The sequence below is a fragment of the Salvia miltiorrhiza genome, chromosome 2 (assembly GCF_028751815.1).
Source record: "Salvia miltiorrhiza cultivar Shanhuang (shh) chromosome 2, IMPLAD_Smil_shh, whole genome shotgun sequence".
NCBI classification, from domain to species: domain Eukaryota; kingdom Viridiplantae; phylum Streptophyta; class Magnoliopsida; order Lamiales; family Lamiaceae; genus Salvia; species Salvia miltiorrhiza.
Genome location: NC_080388.1, coordinates 67,458,643 through 67,478,809, shown reverse-complemented (window position 1 = coordinate 67,478,809; position 20,167 = coordinate 67,458,643). Strand labels below are relative to the sequence as shown.

Genomic DNA, 20,167 nt, shown 5'->3' with positions numbered 1-20,167 from the left:
CACAAAATCCACAATCTTTTCTATGGCAATGCAAATTAAAATGTTTGCTTGTTTTGGGCACATTCCCAATGAGGCAACGAAAATTGGATTGAGCCAAATTTTGAATATTCCAACAACAGCTCACAAGGAACAAAAAGGAATGTCGGTCTACGTAGACACCTGCCTACAAATTAACTGATTAAAATTCTTTGAGAATTGTATAAAAATATGAAAGTTGATTTCCCAAGAGAAACAGTCTTTGGACTGGGAGATTTTATGCTTGTTCTGTTATGTTAATGTTATGGTGGGTTGCGAAACTTTCGGGCGTCGACAACTACAAAATCCCAAACATGGAATAATAGTAAATGAACTACACACTCACACACTCATCTATAGACTATTAAGTGACTCAAATCCCAACCAATTTTGCTAAATTTCATCGTCAATGTTATTGATAGTTATTTAGATTGATTATTAAACATGTCCATCTTGTTTGTTTTTTGTAAAATTGATTTTGTTGAATCTAAATTTCGTTGTTGTGGCTTAGTTATTTCAATAAACTTTCAGCAATGTACCAATTTCCAGTATGTTAGCAAAATAGATATGCAAAAGTTAGTACTCCATTAATAATATTATCTTAAATTAAAAATAACTAAGCTCAAAATTATTTTGCGTGGAAATTACGAGGAAATATGTAGGTAAACAAGATACATGAATATTTTGCATGTATAAATTGTATAACTACAAACCGGCCACGCATTTTCTGTCTGGAATACACTTGGCTACCAAAACAAAAAGGCAAAGCATATGCTAGCTTAAAGATAGAGGTATTCCGTCCCCAAGGGAATACTAAGCGGTGCGAGCTCCTGTCTACGAACAATGAGGTCCAGGGTTCATACCCCACCGCTCCCCCTTCCCCTTCCCCAAAGTCAAAAAAAAAAAAGAAAAAGATAAAGAGGTATTCCAAGCGAAAATATATGTAGACATTTATCTACATGATTTGTTTGGAATTAGGCTTCGAGAATAATGTCCTCTACACTAGTACCATCTATTTATGCTATAGTTTTAACTCTAAGCTGTGAATTCAAAAAAATGAGCCATGAAACTCAAAAAAAAAAACTCAGGACTCAAATAATTGAGTAATGCGCCTCCTAAGTCTAACTAACACACATGAAAGTGTGACGGCTCAATGCTAACTAACTCCCTATACATTTATATATGCCTCCTTGAAGAATCAAAAACCTCAGTTATCCTTTCTTGTATGAGTAGAAGCGAGTGGGGGCTGTGACTGGAAAAAATCGAATCTCTGTGCGGGTCCAATAGAGCGTCTGGTGGCACTAGGAGATTCTGACAAGAGTGGTTCATATACAGAAGTGCGGTTCTTTGGTTGTGTTATAGAGAGAGGGGCAAGATCTTTGTCCAAGGAGGATCTTGACTGAGGCTCTATGATTCCCAATGACAGGATCGGCCCTCCCAAACGCTCCGCCTGCTGGAGTATGTTGATTTTGCTCGATCTATATGTGTATCTCAAGTACTTCAGTGCCAGAACAGGCCCCATTCCTGTTGCTACAATAAGCTGAAATAGCAATTCGAATTCGGCATCTGGTTAGAACATACGCCAAGTAAAGTAATGGAAGCACTAATCAAGCTCATCTTATGAGGTTGCATGCATACAAAAGTAATGTGCAGAGAGAGAATGTTGGGGCAATCGGACAAAATGATATCATTGACAATTGAACATTAGCATGCCATAGTATGTGCGATAGAGTTCAGACGAGTGTGGCATTGTAGTCTATATTATTAAGAGCAGTAAAGGGATAATAGAAAGATAAGAAGACTCACAATCATTGTAATCCAGTAAGATGGCTGCTTGCACAAGCGAAACATTATTGTGTACATCCCTGTTGCTGGGATGGCACTAACAATCCAGTTGATGACATAAAAACCAACAAGATTGCCCCATATTGCCAAGTGTTGCAAAATCGTGAAAGAACTGTAAACACCAAAGGAAAGTTATGTCAATCAAACTCAAATATAGTCAGTGTCAGTTAGCATGATGGTACAATACAAAGTATACAGCTAAACTAGTAATTAACAACCGATTTGCAAAAGAAGTAAGCTACTCACTTGGTCTCCAATGCAACGACAAATGCCTGCAACCAAATGCATCCAGACAGTGCAACCATTGCTACCTCCTCCATCTCACTTTTCTCAAAAGCATAGGAATGTATGGTGATGACGAAAACAACAATTGCCTAAAGAATCATAGAGTACTATCAAGTACCTTATTAAGGAAAGATGAAACTTCTGCATACTAATACATAGCCGATAAACAGATATTTTTCATAAGAAAGTTGTTGGACCGACAATACTCATCATTTGCTCTGACGCATATTTCTAGAATGAAGTGTCATACTTATAGTTGCAAGCTTCATGCAGGATATAGCCACAGTTATTTTAGATCTCATATTTCTATTTAAGCTTCATGCAAAATGCCACCTAATTCTTTCTTGGAGTACTTAATCTCCCAATTTTTACACAAATTAATTTATTTTGTGGTGCAGCTTGTATCAAAAAGAGAGGACTAAAGCCATATTATCAACTTTGTTTGACCTCCATCATGTATGTGTGCATGTGTGTGTTCTCTCTTGTTTGATCAGTAAAAGCAGTTTTTTTAATTAAAAATCACCAATAAATACTCTGTACATCAGAAGATAAGTCCTCCATTCACTTGCAAACTTGTCAAAGCATGTTTCATATAAGAAAAAGAAGAGGAAAAGTGATCAAATTCAAAAGACACTCACATGGAAAAGAGACCGTCCAAACCATCCAGCAAATGTGCTTGGGTTAAGAAGTCTGTTTCATTTTAGTTCAGTCAGCCAAAGTACAAGAAGCAAGGAAAGAATAGAAAGTTCATGAACGAGTTTACTGAAGATGCAATCTCTTGGAAACAAGTGAAATAGATTTTATGAGAGTACGGAAGCGAACCTTCCTGCTTGGCAGTAAAATAGTATCTGGGGATGTTGCATTACAGTTCTTTCACTAAGATCTTTGTCGAGAACACTGACCAGAACCGGAACACTAGTGTAAAACACATTATAAGCCATCAAGCTCACCGAGTTGAAAAGACTGGTTCCCGAGACGCCTGAAATGAAAGAGGAACTGGAAGATTGTACTGTTAGCACACAAGGAAATTATACACTCATTTGCACCTCAATACAATAGCACTAATACAGAAATTGAATGAGAATGGGCATCAGCAAGTTAAAGAACTTACAAAATCTGGATAAAACATATCAGTAATGACTTATAGAAGGAATATTGGGAAAGAAACGCCGTGCGGTTGTATGAATAGCGTCCATGCACAAGTATCAGTCTTTTCAAAAATCTGAATTCTGCAAAGGAAAGAATTTGAGGATATAACAAATTTTATTAAGAACATATATTAATTACTGTGAGTCCACAAATATAAATTTCTGAAGTAATACTTGCATGCAAGTACGGAATCATAACTTCAGGTTCGGGTTCAAGCAAAAGCATAAATGATTCTTAAAGGAAAGAGCACTTAATTTTCAGAGAATGATGATTTGAAAATATTTCAACAGTACAAAACATGAGTACATTTCAGAAGCATGACCCAGATTACGAACAAAACATAAAGTATAACCACACTGTACAGCTATATCATTTTAAATTCAAAACCAAATCAGATAAAGCAACTCATTGATTATTATCTTCTTTTTAATTATCTCACAAACATACATGGATGCCTCAGTGCACTATATGTTTTTGCAGAAAGTCAAAACAAAAGGGGCAAAAAGATCCACCTAGCTCTCATCAGCAAATACAATCTTGTTTCACTAAATCATCTTCGGGATATGTTAACTCTACCCATCAAACAATAAAGCCCTGTCAAAGTGATTATTTTTTATGTAGCGAAATGGTCGATTCCATTTCTTCGAATCGAAAAGAAGAGTTATAAGAGGTTTGTCAAAGAAGAAAGGCTTTTTATTTTCCGTTTTTGAATCATTTATTTTGAATCTTGAATTTTCCTGATTCTCGATGATGTCCATTAGATGGGTCTATTTTTAGAGCAGCACGTGAACAAAGATCTTACTTCCAATGCTATAATCAGCTGCCCTGGCTGCCTGCAGTCCCTCTCTTCCACTTATGCCGACCCCTATGTCAGCTTGTTGAATCATCCTCACATCATTTCCACCATCCCCAATGGCCAGAGTTCTGTAGTCACATAACTTCAAAAGTTCTACAAGCTGAAAAGAAAATGAAAATATAAAGTTCCAGCGACATTTTACTAGAAGAAACGACAGCAAACAAGATTAATGACAGTCAAATGGTTCTTCCAGTTAGGAAGACAAACTAATTATAGAGAAAATGTTTATACAGAATTTCAGAATATATATATATATATAGATATCTATATATATAGGATTAGGTTATAGTGAGAATGACTATTTTCGTGAGAAATGAGAATAACAAATAAGTCAATATAAATCTACGAATACGCTATTTGTAATGCACGAATACCGTATTCCGTATTCAGTTAATATGGTGAAATTTTCGCTCCCTCCAGGATTTGAACCCGGGTTTGAATGATTATTCATGTATTACAAGCGACTTATTCATGTATTACAGGCGGCTTATTCATAATTTTATATTGTCTTATTTGTAGATTTATACTGGATTGTTTGTTATTTTCCTTTTACGCGGTAAATCTGACGTTCCAGATTCATTCTCATTTCTCACCACATTTGGCCATTCTCTCTCTCTCTATATATATCCATATATATATATATATATATATATATATATATAGGGAGAGGATCATGTGCGAACTGATGAACAACGATGTTCATGTGCGAACCAATGAACAAATACATAATATACATGAACAAAAACGCATGAACAACGATGTTCATATGGAGAACCATGACCAAATACATAAAATACATGAACATGACTTACTGTCATGAACATCGTTGTTCATGTCCAAATAAAGGGCTGTGATTGGTTCCCCATTCTCACAAAAAGATGTAATTCTCACTTGATCCCATCCCTATATATATATATATAGGGGCGATCTAGTGAGAACCGCATACGGAAAACCATGAACAAATACATAAAATACATGAACAAAAGACAGTAAGACATGAACATCTTCGTTCATGTGTTTTTTATTTATGAACAAATACATAAAATACATGAATAAAAGACAGTAAGAGATGAACATCTTTGTTCATGCGTTTTTTATTTATGAACAAATACATAAAATACATGAACAAAAGACACATGAACATCTTTGTTCATGTGTCTTTTGTTCATGTATTTTACGTATTTGTGGTTCTCCATTCTCATAAAAAGATGCATTCTCACAGGATCCTAACGATTTTACCCCAGTGTCAAATAATTATACATATGGGGAGATGATCAAATAAAAAATTCTACCCCTGTGTCAAGTGTCAACTGAAAACCAATTTGTACCGTTGATTTTTGTATGATCTACGATTGTAATAAAAAGAAGCAGTAATGTACTTCCTCCGTCCCACAATTTAGTATCCATATTTCCATTTTAGTCAGTCCCCCAATTTGGTATGCCTTTCTATAATTAGCTTGGAAGCACCGGTACGAATACGATACGAGACGAGTATGAAAATACGTCAATATCCCAAAAATCACAATACGAATACGTTAAAAATACATTTTAGTTTTTTTAATTTTTTTATAAATAAATTAGTATATATATCATAGAAACTCATTCATAACCAAATAGAGCAAATAACTACTAAATTCTTAAAACTTAGAAGTTAGTTCACAAATCCAAATAAAACACACAAATATTACTAAATAAAGTCTAGTTCCAATTCACAAATAATCTGCCACCCACCTCCAATAAATAACAAAATTAAACTCTCTAGTCTCTACACAAAATTAGCCTAATTAGGCAATCTGCCACCCACCCCAATATCAATATACCCACCACCAATATACCCCCATAGTAATAAACAATCAATTATTAATTAACCCACTCACCCTACCTCACACAAATCAAAGATTCAATCCCAAAAAATACCCACTGCTGTCTTACGTTAAATACCCACAAAAATTAGATAATCTTAGCAATTCCAAACGTATCACGAATTGGTCCTAAAGCGGCGGCGCCGCGGCGGTCCACAACAGTTGCGGTCACGACGGCAGTCCAGAAGGCAGCGGCGGTCCAGACCGGTGGCGGAGAACGGCGCTGCCTTGTCTTCTTGCGCAGGGTGGGTGAAGGTTTACGAGAGAAATGAGAGTGGGTCTGTCTAATTCGTAAGTGGCACAGGGGTTAGGGTTTTCTCTCTCTTTTTTTTTTTTTTTTAAAATCTGGTCAGACGTATTTTTTAGTCAAAAAACGTCTCGGGAACGTATTAAATACGTATTTCCCAACCCTAAAAGTAAGTTAAAAAAAATATGAAAAAAACGTATTAAATACGTCTTTTAGGCGTATTTTTAACGTCTTGGTATTTTTTGGTATTAATACCAGGATGCTTCACCCAGAAACGTACCGGTGCTTCCTAGATAATTAGTAAAAGTACTCTACACAACCCCTATAAAATGTGGGCCCCCTTATCCCACATTTAACACTCTCATAAAGGTGAGACTCTTATTCCACTCACAACACACTCAACCATTTTATTAAAACCTGTCATTTTCAAATGGATACTAAATTGTGGGATGGGGGGAGTAATATATAAAAAGCATTAACATGAATAGGCTGTGTAATATATAAAATGAACTAACATTAAAAAAAAAAAACCATTAATGTAAGAAAAATGTATACACAAAGAAGCATGGTTAATAGTTTCTATGGGGAAAAAAGTGTTATGGGATTTGGCAAATGGACACAAAACATCACATTTTCTTTCTAGGGGTTTGGCAAATGGATGCAAAACATCACATTTTTGTATAGTCATGAAAGATAAGTGGCATGACGATAGACACCAACGTTTGCAATTGATAGCGAGAGCATATAAGTTACAATAAATTTGGGAAGATGATGATTCCAGAATAATTATTAGCAATAAAGAATTAGTTACAGCTTGGCGAAGCATAGCTTTCCATGGTATTTCAAAACTTCCATGTCATAAAAAATCTAAGAAATAATTAAAGCTTGAAATTATGACATTCTTTTTTTAATATCATTTTTTGAGAGAAGGAAGGCGAGACTCTTATTCAAGCAATGTCATCCACTACAATATCCCTTAGCCAACTAGAGAAATCACCGGGCCAATACATTGGCCGCACTAGCAGATCTAGGAATTTAATCATGACCGGGCGAGATTTCATCGAAATTTTATGACCGGGCGGATCTATATAATTTTTTTTTGAAAATCATACACACATACACATATATATATATATAGGTAATAAAAATAAAAATAAAAATTGACCGGACGGCGGCTGAGGGTGCCTGGCCTCTAGAACCGCCCCTGATTGGCCACGGACAGGACCTAGCAAAGGCTAGACTATGAGTAGCTCTATTAGCTGATCTACAAGAGTTGATTATACTTGGTTTTTAATTTATGCATATAGGTGAGTGTATTATTAATTTATTATCCACCAGATATTAGCTACAAGAGTTGAGTCACACACACCTGTGCCTTCTGGGATGGAGTAACACGACAACAAATAGCTGTCCTTGACAAAATTGCAAGTTCTGTGAATGGTTTGCGATAATGCTTGAGGGCAATTTCAAGAGCCCAGCCATCAACAACAAAAGCTACATCCTGCCACAACAAAATATTTCTCATAACATCTCGATCCCAGACATAAAAGTAACAAGTGCAGATATGGGCTCTTTGCTCCCCACATTTCTTTCGTTAAAAGAACTTGGAATCTTTACTGGGTACAAAAATGTATAAGATGCGGATACAGTTGGATCATTATAGTAACACTTATTTACAGTGCCATGCTGCTATCAGTCACAAATATCCTTCTCAGAATCACAGCTACTAGAACTCAACTGAAGATGATAACTTTACGGGTTTTTTTTTTGAGGGGGATAACTTTACGGTTTTAATTGTACCACTTTGAGGATATAGTGAAATAAAATCAATTATAGTTCACTTGGTACCAGGACACACTAAGTTCCAAAGCAGCAACATCTCCTGAATTCACTCCATATGACTAATAGAAAATAAACTCGAAAAGAGACCAGAAGTAAAATAAATATGGAGAATTTTAGGATGCTTTTCTACCCAGATATTATAAGATTTTCAGCCAAGCCTTAGAAAAGCTTATAATTCTATTTATTAAAATTCAACTACATATTCTCAATTCTCACTATGCAAATAATACAACAGCCACCACCAGTCATTTTATCATTTTATGATAGGTGGACCAGGATTCCAGGATCAGATTCGCTAACACTAAAATGGAAAAATCATACCTTGGGTTCAGACTCTGTGATTCTCGTAGTTAGCAAAACCCTCTCCAAGCTCCTACATACTTCATCCTCAGTTTTCCCATCGATAATCAAAAGCTGACCTTTAGGCTCTGTTAATGATGCACAAAAGTAGTTCGAAATACGAAAAATTATTAGCATAAACAAAAGGTGCTAAAGATATGGAAGTATCAGGTGCAGAAGGTCCGGAAACAGGGCGAGACAATAAGGGGGCGTTTACTTTATATGATTGATAAGATGCATGATTGAGTATTTTTATCCTCAAGAGTAGGATTTCTCAAATCTCACCCTTGCAATGGGATATGAATCAAGAAAAACTAGCTTAAATGATAGAAATAATCAAGGGCCTTGGGATTTCCCAAAGTTTCAATGCATTAAAGTAAACAAGGGATTAGCCTTACTATTTTTATCTATCAAGGCTAATCCTCAAAAGTAAACGCCCCCTGAATGAATCATTAAGATAGTGTGAAAACTTGGATATGAAGCATCAGGTTCAAAAGGCCCACATTTTCCGAGAACAATAGATGCTAGTTAAGAGAACACAGTTGAAGAACCATTTGGTGCTTGTTACTCACAACCAGAAGAAGTTTAACCAGGCATGATTCACTAAATTCACACCATCAGAAATGCTATCTTCTTCACTGTTCTCCGATTAATGCATGCAGAATTCAAACATTATCCCTTAATAATTTCCAATCAGTAAAATTTACAGGAATTTAAGCATTAGTGACATGTTGCTTTGGTTATAACTCATGGTTCATCATTGAAAGAGGGACAAGAATTCCTAAAATCTCCACTTCAGAAGTCAAACAGGAGAAACAAAAGGAGCAAAACAAGAAGGCTCAATTGCTTTCTAAAGGGTGTCGAAAGTTACTGTGAACAACAAATCCAAAAAGTTATCCAACAACTCTGGGGTAGAAATTGGAGAAATCAATGGGATAAAAAGTTCTTCCTACTCTATTTTTAACAAAGCAAGTTGCTTCTTGTTAAGCATACAGAAACAGGCATGAAGTGCATTTCAGGAGAAAAGCTAATTTTTGATAACCTAGCCGAAATGGTAAGCCTTGAAATCAAGAATAAATAAGTCAGAAGTAAAAGTAGTAAACAAAGAAATGTGTTTGTTAGGTATTGGCGATCTGTAAGTACTAGGAAAGAGTTACTGATACAATTTATGCAGAATGAATTTTTGTGCCAAAGATTGGACATTGAGATCATTGTTATACGAGTTTGCTCGAGTTCTCTTTGCATATATGAACAATAACAAGAATAAATCAATGGCGAATTGGGGAGGAAATAGAAATTCTACAGATAGCCGATAAATCTCTAGTAAAATCAATGTTTATAGTATCCAATAAGTAGATATTCTGGAAAGTAATTATGTTTTTCTTTCATCTCTTACATATTTCTAGAAGGTCTCCAATTTTAACAATTTCTGCAATAAATCTTTAAGAATATCCCTGAATTTTTTGTCCAAACTTCAGAGAGTTGTCTTTGCATAACTCACAAGATCCATCTGTTGAACTGTTCATAATAAACCATTATTACACCAGAAAGATTTGAAGATCTGAAAAAGGATAACCTGGGGACACAAAATTGCAAGAAAGAGCAATTTGTATAGCTGTGTTCATCTTGTCCCCAGTCAGCATCCAAAAATTTATTCCAGCCTTCCTAAGAGTTTCAATTGTCTCTGGCACACCATCCTGTATCGTTACCAAAGTAGGAGAAGTACAGGTAAAACATTTTGTTAAACAAATTACATAGGCTTGTGACAAATGGAAAAACTAATATGATCATCAAACTGTAAGGGGTATTTCATGAGCAGACATTGTCACCTGTAGACGATCCTCTATGGCAGCTACACCAAGAATCTCAAAATCATGCTCTAATCTTTGGCAGACTTCAGCTACTCTCCACTGCAAAATAGAGTAGGTAGTGTAAGTATAATTTATGTGGCATTCGAGCAGACAACTGACCTAATGCTGAATGTTGGAAATCCCAGAGCAAATTGGAATCCAAGCAAAAGAAAAGGAAAATCGAAAGTAGTGTCTTGTTTTACCTCTCTATCAACCAGAGTACTATTAGCCTCTTTAAACATTGAGGCCCATTCGTTATATTCATCCTCCTCTAATTTGCGCCAAGCAAGGCACAATGTTCTCAGACCCATTTGAGCATACTGTTCTACAGCTTCGGCAAAAGTCCTAACCTGTTGCCCTGACACAATCTATATGTCAGATATTACAATAAGATTCCGTCCTACTGAAACAAAGATAAATTAAATACGGACAATGCCAAAAGCTAAGATGTTCTCTGGAGAAAGACAATCAAATTGGAGGATACAGATCAAATGCAACCAACATATTGTGCAGACATGCCAGAAGCTTATAGAACGATAGCAGAGAGAACCAAAAATCAATTAAATTTGAGACCCATATGGAGGATAATAGTAGTTTTGAAAAGATGATTTATGCATCTTGCTTTTTAAGTTAGCATGAACCATAAAAATTAGATCATAGTGTGCCAAGGAACAAAAAATTAAATGATGGATTTAGAGAAAATTAAGAAACAGAGATCAATTGGACATGAATGTACTCAGTTCATGTTGAAGGAAACATGCTTTTTATGACTCAATTATTTTTATATGCACGTAACCTTTTTCAGCAGCCAAATTGGGCATAGTCAATAAGGTCTAGAACCAAGAAGCTAGAGCAGAAGACACAACTCAGAGTTATTCAATACAGACTCATACATTGGGTCTCGACCAGGTTCCTATAGCCAAAGCCATCTAGACACAGGTATGGCCATTTTACATGAATATAAGACCAAGTGGCCTTGAGACAATATTTATCCAACGACCAACATCCCCCACTCCCCCCCCCCCCAAAAAAAAAAAAATCAAGCCTTGTTTAACATAGTGAATACTAGAATAGACTACACAACCATATGCCACATGTTAACAGATCAATGAATCAGTTATAAGTTGCAATGTTATTAGAAATAAAAAGTTCCAAGGAAATTTCAGCAATAGACTCTTCTTTACATCTGCAAAATGTACAAAATCTCAAAGTCTTTGGACCACAAGCTGCAGCCGATGATAAAAAATGCTTCAAGGTATTCAAATGAAATCATTATTAAATGCTTTTGAGATGAAGCAGTTATTTTCTGTCATTTACCATTTATATGCCACTTTTTTGGTTTGTATGACATTTTAAGTTCTGTTCTTGGTATCAGGTTCTATCAAGAGGATCAATATAGTCAGCATGATTATATAATAGGGAGAAGATAGACATTTTAAACTATTGTGAAAAGATAGATAGTCTAAACTTTGTTATGTAAAACAATGGGAAACTAAGCACTGGTGCTTATAAGATGTTTATGGATGGTCACTGGTTTTCCTAGCAGATATAAATTCTAAGAATAATTTCAGAGCTACAAAGGGCAGGAATTCATAGACCAAGCAACACAAAGTTTGCCGCTGCAATACTTTAGTCCATAAAACAGAAATAGTACCCATGGAAATAAAAATGAGATTACCAGAATAGGTAAGAGGAAGAATAGTTTCATCTGCTCCTTTTGACAAGAGGAAAATTTCCCCACTTTGGCAGTCCCTAACCACCACTGACATTCTTTTCCTGTCAGATGTGAACTCCAAAGTGTCTAGCACTTCATATCGGATTGGAGATGCATTGAAGTTAATATCTGTAGTCAGGAAAGCTTATAAGCATCTAATGCACAGATTAAGTTTATGCAATTTTGACAGCTGTAGAACTTCAATCAAGTTGAGTTTTGGTAAAAAAAAAACAAACATGAATTACAAGATGTCAAATTATATAATTTATTCATAAAAAATGATTCTGCCCCCAATAATCATTTACAGATTGCACATCAGAAGTGGAATAAGGCGCCTTTCCTGAGCTCAAAGTTATCTAAATGAGAAGTGTTCAAAATGTTACATAATTTTGTTTTCTAAAGATTAAGTGCTCACGATGACTAAATTATTGTATGATACATAATAGACATATATCTGTGTATGTGCGTGTGTCTACATGTTTGCTGCAGATGATATTGTCATATTGGAGGCCAGGCAGCAGGCCCTCCAAGCCCATCACCCATCCATCCCCTGATATCATCTAAGCTTACCAAGAATATTCCCGTTTTTATTCTCAAAAACCATTCGCAAACGAGCAGCAGCACATACAAGGGCTTCTTCATCTTGTGATAGTGCCTTGTATGATATTGTCCCGCTTTTGCTGTACAGAGTCACAGAACAATTAGGCCAGAGATCACTAGAGGAGAAAATAATTCTTTATAACCAGATAAAAAAGAACTAGTAATTCTTGTTTGTGTATGTATCATTCCAGCAAGCATTAAAATATAAATTGCTATAGTTACCTTCGTACAGGAATTACAGTATTGCATATTGCCATAACTTTGAGAAATTGAATGACATCAGCAGATCCAGTGGATACAGCATTAAGCAGCTGTGCATCTGTATAACACCAGGAATCAGCCAATTATGATTTTCGCTTAAGCCGACACTATGGCATCATGAATATCTCTTACATTTTTGTTATGGAAACTAATCCTATAGTCAGATACTAAATCTGGATGCACTTTATGATGGCGTCTCAAGACTCATCCATCTATTTTAGTAATTTTATTCCTACCTTAAGATAATGTTTTCGAAATGAAGCACTAGCAGACAGAAACCTAGGCCCACTCACTTATGAGATTAAAGCCTCGTAAACTCGAAAATATTCAGTCTGCCTCAGCTAAAATTGTTTTAAACACGATTAGTGCATGTGGAGATTTACAGCTAACAGATCACCACCTAACTACAAAATTTTTACAGCTATAATTAGTGCATGAGCAGATTTACAAGACCAACCTGTCAAGGCATCTCCATTCTCATTCCCATAGAATCTTCCACTTATGCAGCATCTTTTGAAGATCATTTTATTTTCAGTAAGAGTTCCTGTCTTATCTGTCAATATATACTCAACTTGTCCCAAGTCCTCACTGATTGCTGTGCTGCCAACAATAAGAAAAATAATAAGTAAACAAGAATTGCAAGTATATTCAGGCAACAGTAATTATGAGTGCATTCTGAGTTTCTTACTTGGTTGCATTGGACCGAATCCCTGTTTCTGGATCAACCATCTGGTCATCCCAATCAATAAATTTGGCATACAAGCTTTTAACTAGATCTAAGGAAACCTGCAACAAAGACCATTTGACAGTCCTCATATATGTTCAGATAGACATGCAAGACATGTTGAAATCCACATAATGAAATAAATTTATTCTTTATAGTTTCTTTTAAGTATACTTTCATTAGCTTTAGACATAAGAATCCCTAAGGAAAAAGTTCAACTGCAAGACGTCAGAATCCAATTGAAAGACATGAAAATAAGATGACTAGAAAACTCGAAAGCAAGCATCCCTAAGGAAAAAGTTCAACTGCACGACATCAGAACTCAATCAAAGACATGAAAATAAGATGACTACTAAACTCGAAAGCTTACCTTTATCGATATAGGAATCATGATAGAGCAAAGTAGTTCAAATCGAAGCGGGATAACCAGAAGCTCATACCAAGGACCTTCTTTTGGATATCGAACATACCATAGCTACAAGGGATGGATCAAAATGTTTACATTAGATGCTAAAAAGAACAAGGAACATGAAAGGTGTAGCATGTTAGCAATGTATATAACAGATCTAAGCACCCTAAAACATATTACTCTCATAGTTACATAGGTTAACAAAGATTGCCATTATCTTTCATCTCAAGAAGTACTTGACCAAAACTTCGCCAACAAAAATAAGTTCTATAAAATTTGCTTCCACAAAGTCGTTCTTGTACGATACCCATAAAGTTCACATTCTCTTGCATATTGACTAATAAATTAAACATATGATCGAGAACGGAATTTAATAAGCTATTTTAAAGAGGTAGACCTTCCTTCCTTCTGTGTCTTTCCAAACATTCCCAGCTATGCCCAGAACAATGACGACAACTATCTGGAAAACGAATATTGCTCCAGTCAATTTGTCAATCATGGCATCTACAGCTGTAAGCTTTGGTTCAGGTATACCCCTACACATGCCCAGCTTAGTTTGATTGCCTGTAATTAGAAATAGATGGAGAGTTGGACCAGAAATTACTTTGATCTCTCACTAAAAAAGAAGCAAAATACCGTTTGCAAAAATAAAATGTACAGCCGAGAACTTAATAACTATGACACTGGAACATACCATACTAATGAAAGTTCAAGTATGTGCCCAGATAAGAACGATGAAAACAAAGAAGAAGTGAATTGTACATCTAAAAAATGTGTATTTAGTTAGAAGTATGCAGAAGCCCCCTTCTTCCCACTGACAGAGATGTTTAAATCTTATGTACAATGGATCAAAAGCATGTCATAATCACCTTTTAACATATGGGGCCAGTCAACCCCACTAGACCCAAAGAACCCACTATATTTGCATGTCTGTTCGGGCATCATAGTTATTTATCTTTAGTATTTGATGGACTTGATAAAATTTAAAAACAAAGAAAGACAAGTTAGAGCCAAAAATATAACTCAAGTAAACAAAAATTTATATAAAATTGCTTCCTGAATTGTAAAATATATATCCTTGTAAACATGTTTATGTCATAATAAAGAAGAAAGGCTCTAAAAGATCAATGAAAACTGCTCAATGGCTACACTAATGAATCTTTGAGCTCTGCCCCTGATCATCACCAGATATGAATGGTAGAAATCCTCTAGTTCCATTAACTCACTAACCAGTGGCTACTTCAACTAAGTTTTATCAGTTCCAATGATGCCACCAGAAAGATGCCTTTTCTAATATTTGTCATCAATACAGAAATGGCTATAGGTTCAGATGCCTGAAGGTTTACAAACTTACCTGTGTATACAGCAACTCCACATGCCCACTCTGTGTTCCTTAAGTAGCATGATTGAAGAAGTGTATTTTTAATTGTCAAGGGGAAAACATCATTATCGAGAAATGGAGGAAACAGTCGCATGTTTGCATCAAACCTCCTAATATCTTTATCTGGACTGGGACACTCAATTACACCCTGGCAAGTGAACAAGAATTAAATGATGTGCATAATATGGTAAATTAATAATACAAAACATGCAATGTCTTGCCTTTATTTTGTGCAATAAGTCAACATCTATTCCCATGCAAGCAGAAGGTATTGACCGTGTCTTTAGGTCAGTTTCACCATCTAGTGCTGCTGTCTAGAAAAAAGAAAACATCATTATCATCTACACATCAGGTGAACATACATTCAGATAGATTTTTCCCCCAAATCATAGAAGCAAGATAGTAAGGATGATCTAAAAAAGGCCTTGAGGCTACTAATTCATTTGCCTTATCAGTTTACAAGGACACCACACATAAAGGTAATTTTAGAAGAAAGCCCAGTGATAAGATCCAAATTGCTATGGAGATTGGAGTGCAAGAAGAAAACCAAGAAAAAAGAAGAAGAAAAAGAGAAAGATAGAAAGAAAGAAACTAGAAGGAGAAATGATTAAATGGTCTGGGATAAGGATAAAATCAAGACAAAAACAGCCTAAGGCATTACATTCAGTTTTTGGCTGCAGAAAAACCATTTGATAAATCAATCCATATAGGGATTCTTTACAGTTGATCTCATTCAAACAGGGATAAGGCATCTATTTTTGACTTGTTTATTTTTTATCCTCACACATCTCTGTGTCTTTCTGTCAAACTGGAACAAAAGCTGAGGCAAAAGACCACTCGACTTAACATTACTAATTTAGTTATGTCACAGACACCCCATTTCCACATTTGTGCACATCTAAATACTAACCCAATGCATAGTTTAATTTCTTTAAAAAGTTAACCATCACAGTTAATAACTATAAAAACATGGTGTTGCAATACCCAGAACATATGGTTCCAGAAACACTGCACCAAATAGATATGAATGAGTTTTTTGTAAGTTCAACAACAATCCTATGGTACAGATTAAATTCTGGACGAGATAATATGTTAAGTGAAATGTTTTTATTGAAATACTAGAAGATACAGAGCTAATCAAATAGCAAGTACGACTGTACGAGTCTGAGAGTGTGTGTGGTTTCTGTCAGAGTGATGAACATCAGCATTTATTAATAACTTAGGACAATCAAGCCAAACACCTCATAATAAACAAATGAATCTAAACAGGTGGCGGGGTAGGAGGGTGAGAAAATTTACCTCCACATAGCAAAACCCTTGTGGATCAGCTGTGCCAAGTAACACAAGATCACAAGGAACTTCATCATTTTCACGGAGCCAAACTATGTTTCCGATACAAATATTTTGGGCTTGAATCTAAGGAAACAAAAATTAAAATGGCCCGAAATGAGAAAACCGAAGGGATAAAGACAGAAAATGAAAATACAATCATATAAGTCGTTTCTCTGAAATATAATTTACAGTAACAGTGACCTCTAAAAAAATATGTAATTTATATGTTTGCGAAGACCTCTTGGACACATGATATAATTTGACTGCAAGCAGTTTCTACAAGCAATTACATAATAAAAAAACTAAACATTTTTATGCCAACATGTCCACATGACTAGTAAATGTAGTATTATGGGAAGACCAGGGCACCCTTAAATGTTTCCTAACGCCCTTTTATGTATATGCATAATGTCAAACTGGTAATCTCCCTATATATTACATATACTTTTAGTGAGATAAGTAGCTGATAAACGAAAAGGACGCTGTAATGAAAAACATGTAAGGAAATAGAACAAAGCATACAGTAAAAGATTGAGAATCCCCCCACCCAGCTGTTCCCTCTTTCCTGATAATTGGGGAGGTAGAAAAAGACTTTCAAAGGTAAATCCATATTTTGGTGATCTAGAATGAGCGCCCATCTGACTCAATTCATAACAGATGCTAATTGAACTGTAACATAATATAGAAGAACAAAAAAGCAAATCAGAGGGCAGTTTACGTACAAGCTTTCTGATTCCGTGCCTCACAATCCAAACTTCTTTTTCATTTGCTTTCTTATCTGAGAGATATCTATTATAATCATCCCATGCTTCTTTACTTGCAGAGACTGCAAATATGAATATAAGAGGACCCCAAGTACTAGCAGGATTGACAGGAGTAATGAGTGACCAGAGTTGAAGGCAAGCAATCAACAAAAAGTATTGATTCATAAAACGGCTGCAAACAAAAGATAAAGCTCACATTAAGTAAAAGGACATGGATGAAAGGATATAAAATTTAATACACATGCTGCCAATAGAGACAATTGCATATTGAGTCCAGAAATTGGTTTCAGTTGGTCAGGGTTTACTGATTATAGCCAACAAAACATCACAGGGAAAAAAAAGCAAAAGCAAATGACTGAAAATTGAACATGATTTGTTAGTCAAAACTATAAATGGCAGGTGAAGAATGTGAAATTATGTATCACCGTGATCCAGTAAAACAAATGCTGCAGTGAAGCGAAAGAGAAGTATAGTTCATAGCAGTGACGGAAGTACTACATAACCGGCTAAGAGTTGTGTTCATGTTTAAAAAGATTGGTTTGATCTCCAAACTAAAGACCAATATCAGATAAAGCTTAACTCAGTAGTATACATGATTTTTATAGAGGCGAAGTAAATGCTAACCTGAATTGTTCCCATAGATTTTTGGGGAGAAAATTCCATATAGTATACTTTCTATTTGATATACGATTGTCACAGTAGAGATCTTGTGCTAGATTGTCATCATTTATGTATACATATCGCTTCATGATCACCTAATTGCATGTGTCAAAGTAACACAGGCTCACAGCAACGCAAACATGACCGCGGGGACACTCAGTATGCAACAATTTCCCTATGAATTTCAGAAATTTGTGCACCCTGCAATATGTTTGAACTTTAATTAGTACTAGCATTAAAAAATTCTACTAAATATAGGACACATATGGATGAGACTAAATCAGCACAAACAACTAAGAAACTAAAAAAAACGACGGAATAGTGCTAAAGAGAAAGTTGAAAGGAGATCCAGATAAGTCCTCCCAAAACGATTGAATGATCATGACATGGACAGAGGAGGATCAATGAACATGAGTAGTCTAAAATTCACTAATTTTAGACGCCTAACTGTGGACAAAAATAACATGTTTTGTCTGAGTGCAATCGAGCCGAGTCAGAGCAGTTACATGCCCGCACATTGGAAAATTCTTAAAACTCGCAATCTGCTCGAGCTAGACACAAATTAAACGAATTTAGACGAGCGCATTCACTATAATAAAAGAACAAAAGAAAGATTAAATATACCAATGGTTGAGCAAGACCCCGATCGTTTAAACAATAAAAACAAAGACGCTCGATGAAACCATGAGAGTGAAATCTGAGATCAGCTGGTGCTGGTGCCTTGAAAGAGATTGTGAGTAGGAAAATGACAAAGCATTCGTTGTTTCTACTTAATCAACGCGGCGGGGAAGAGGGTGTCCCGATGAAAGGGGATCACCGGTGGCTCTATACTAGCACATAATCAAGCAATTGAATGATATAGGGTTCTTACCTTTTTCCAACTGTATTAAGAAAGTAAAAACTCTATCCAGCTCTGATTGCTCTCCTCTTTTCTGCTGTTGGAGATATCAATAGCAGCGGACGAAGAGGAATTCATTCGTCTCAAAGAAAGGGAAGAAGATGATGATGATCCAGATGTTGAATATTTTGCATTACATTTTTTGTGTGAAAATGGAATATACCAACTTCTAAAAAAATATACTCATTAATTACAAATTTAAAATTTAAAATATATACTGAAACATGGAAAAATGGTCAAATATTTTAAGAACATCAAGTAGGTTTTCCTAAAAAAAAAAAAAGAACATCAAGTAGGTTCCTAAAGTATTTTGGAGTACTAGATATAATTGGTTTGTAACGTACATAAGATAGAATTATAGTAGGAACTAAATTTTGCATAGTTGATCAAAGTTTTTAGCTAAATTTTGTTAAAAACTTTCTGTTTTTTTATATGATTCTTTTTTTTTTCCATGTTCATTCTTTTTTTTTTTTCTAATCTGATTTATTTTTATCAATTAGATAAATTTTATCAAAAATTTCCTTTGTAATTATGGATCAAGAACACAAATAAGGTTTTCCTTGTATTCTTTATTGATTTATTTTATTCTAGTGTGACGCCTAGTTATAGAATAATAAAATAATTTATGTTTGAAATCAGTTGTCTCTGATAGACCTGGTCTGCTATTTGCCTATTCGGTACAAACACGAATAAGTGATTTCACATTTGATTGGATTATATGCGTAGAAATGGTATTCCATTAAGGGGACATTTACTTTGAAGGATTAGTCTTGATAAATAAAAATAATAAGATAAATCCTTTTTTTATTTTATTGAATTGAAACTTTGAAATATCACAATGCCATTGATTATTTTTATCATTTAAACTAGTTTTGTTTAATTTTATCTCACCTAAAAGGTGGGATTGGAGTAATCTTACTCTTGAAGATAAAAATACTCAACCATCAATTTTATCAATTATGCAAAGTAAACGCCTCCTAAGTCCTAACTGAAGAAAAGTATGCCTTTTTGGCTTTCTCCTACCTGAGAGCCAATATCTATAAATTTAGGGATGATTCCGCAGTGAAGCTCATCCAATTTGGAACAGAATTCTACAAGGTATTACATGGGGAGGATTTATGAAAATTTTGCATA

At 35.2% G+C, this 20,167-nt stretch overlaps 1 protein-coding gene across 2 annotated transcripts; it reads right to left on the bottom strand.

Annotated features, from left to right (window-relative positions):
- Positions 1-938: 938 nt before the first annotated feature.
- LOC131007586 (phospholipid-transporting ATPase 2) lies at positions 939-19,324 on the bottom strand. Of its 2 annotated transcripts, XM_057934494.1 has the most exons (25): positions 19,007-19,324; positions 18,100-18,336; positions 17,434-17,647; positions 16,679-16,795; positions 15,601-15,693; positions 15,353-15,527; positions 14,396-14,562; positions 13,960-14,064; positions 13,554-13,651; positions 13,323-13,465; positions 12,827-12,923; positions 12,575-12,684; positions 11,969-12,133; positions 10,494-10,648; positions 10,270-10,350; positions 10,017-10,137; positions 8,423-8,529; positions 7,629-7,760; positions 4,097-4,250; positions 3,257-3,374; positions 2,968-3,141; positions 2,784-2,835; positions 2,107-2,234; positions 1,822-1,972; positions 939-1,555 (listed from the first exon to the last, which is right to left on the bottom strand). In XM_057934494.1, the coding sequence occupies exons 2-25, from the start codon at positions 18,222-18,224 to the stop codon at positions 1,223-1,225; spliced, it is 3,315 nt and encodes a 1,104-aa protein (XP_057790477.1). In that variant the 5' UTR covers positions 18,225-18,336; positions 19,007-19,324; the 3' UTR covers positions 939-1,222. The 2 variants fall into 2 exon arrangements, with proteins under 2 accessions (XP_057790477.1, XP_057790478.1); XM_057934495.1 differs by lacking the exons at positions 17,434-17,647; positions 18,100-18,336; positions 19,007-19,324 and having other exon boundaries at positions 15,601-15,689; positions 16,679-16,778.
- Between the last annotated feature and the right edge of the window lie 843 nt (positions 19,325-20,167).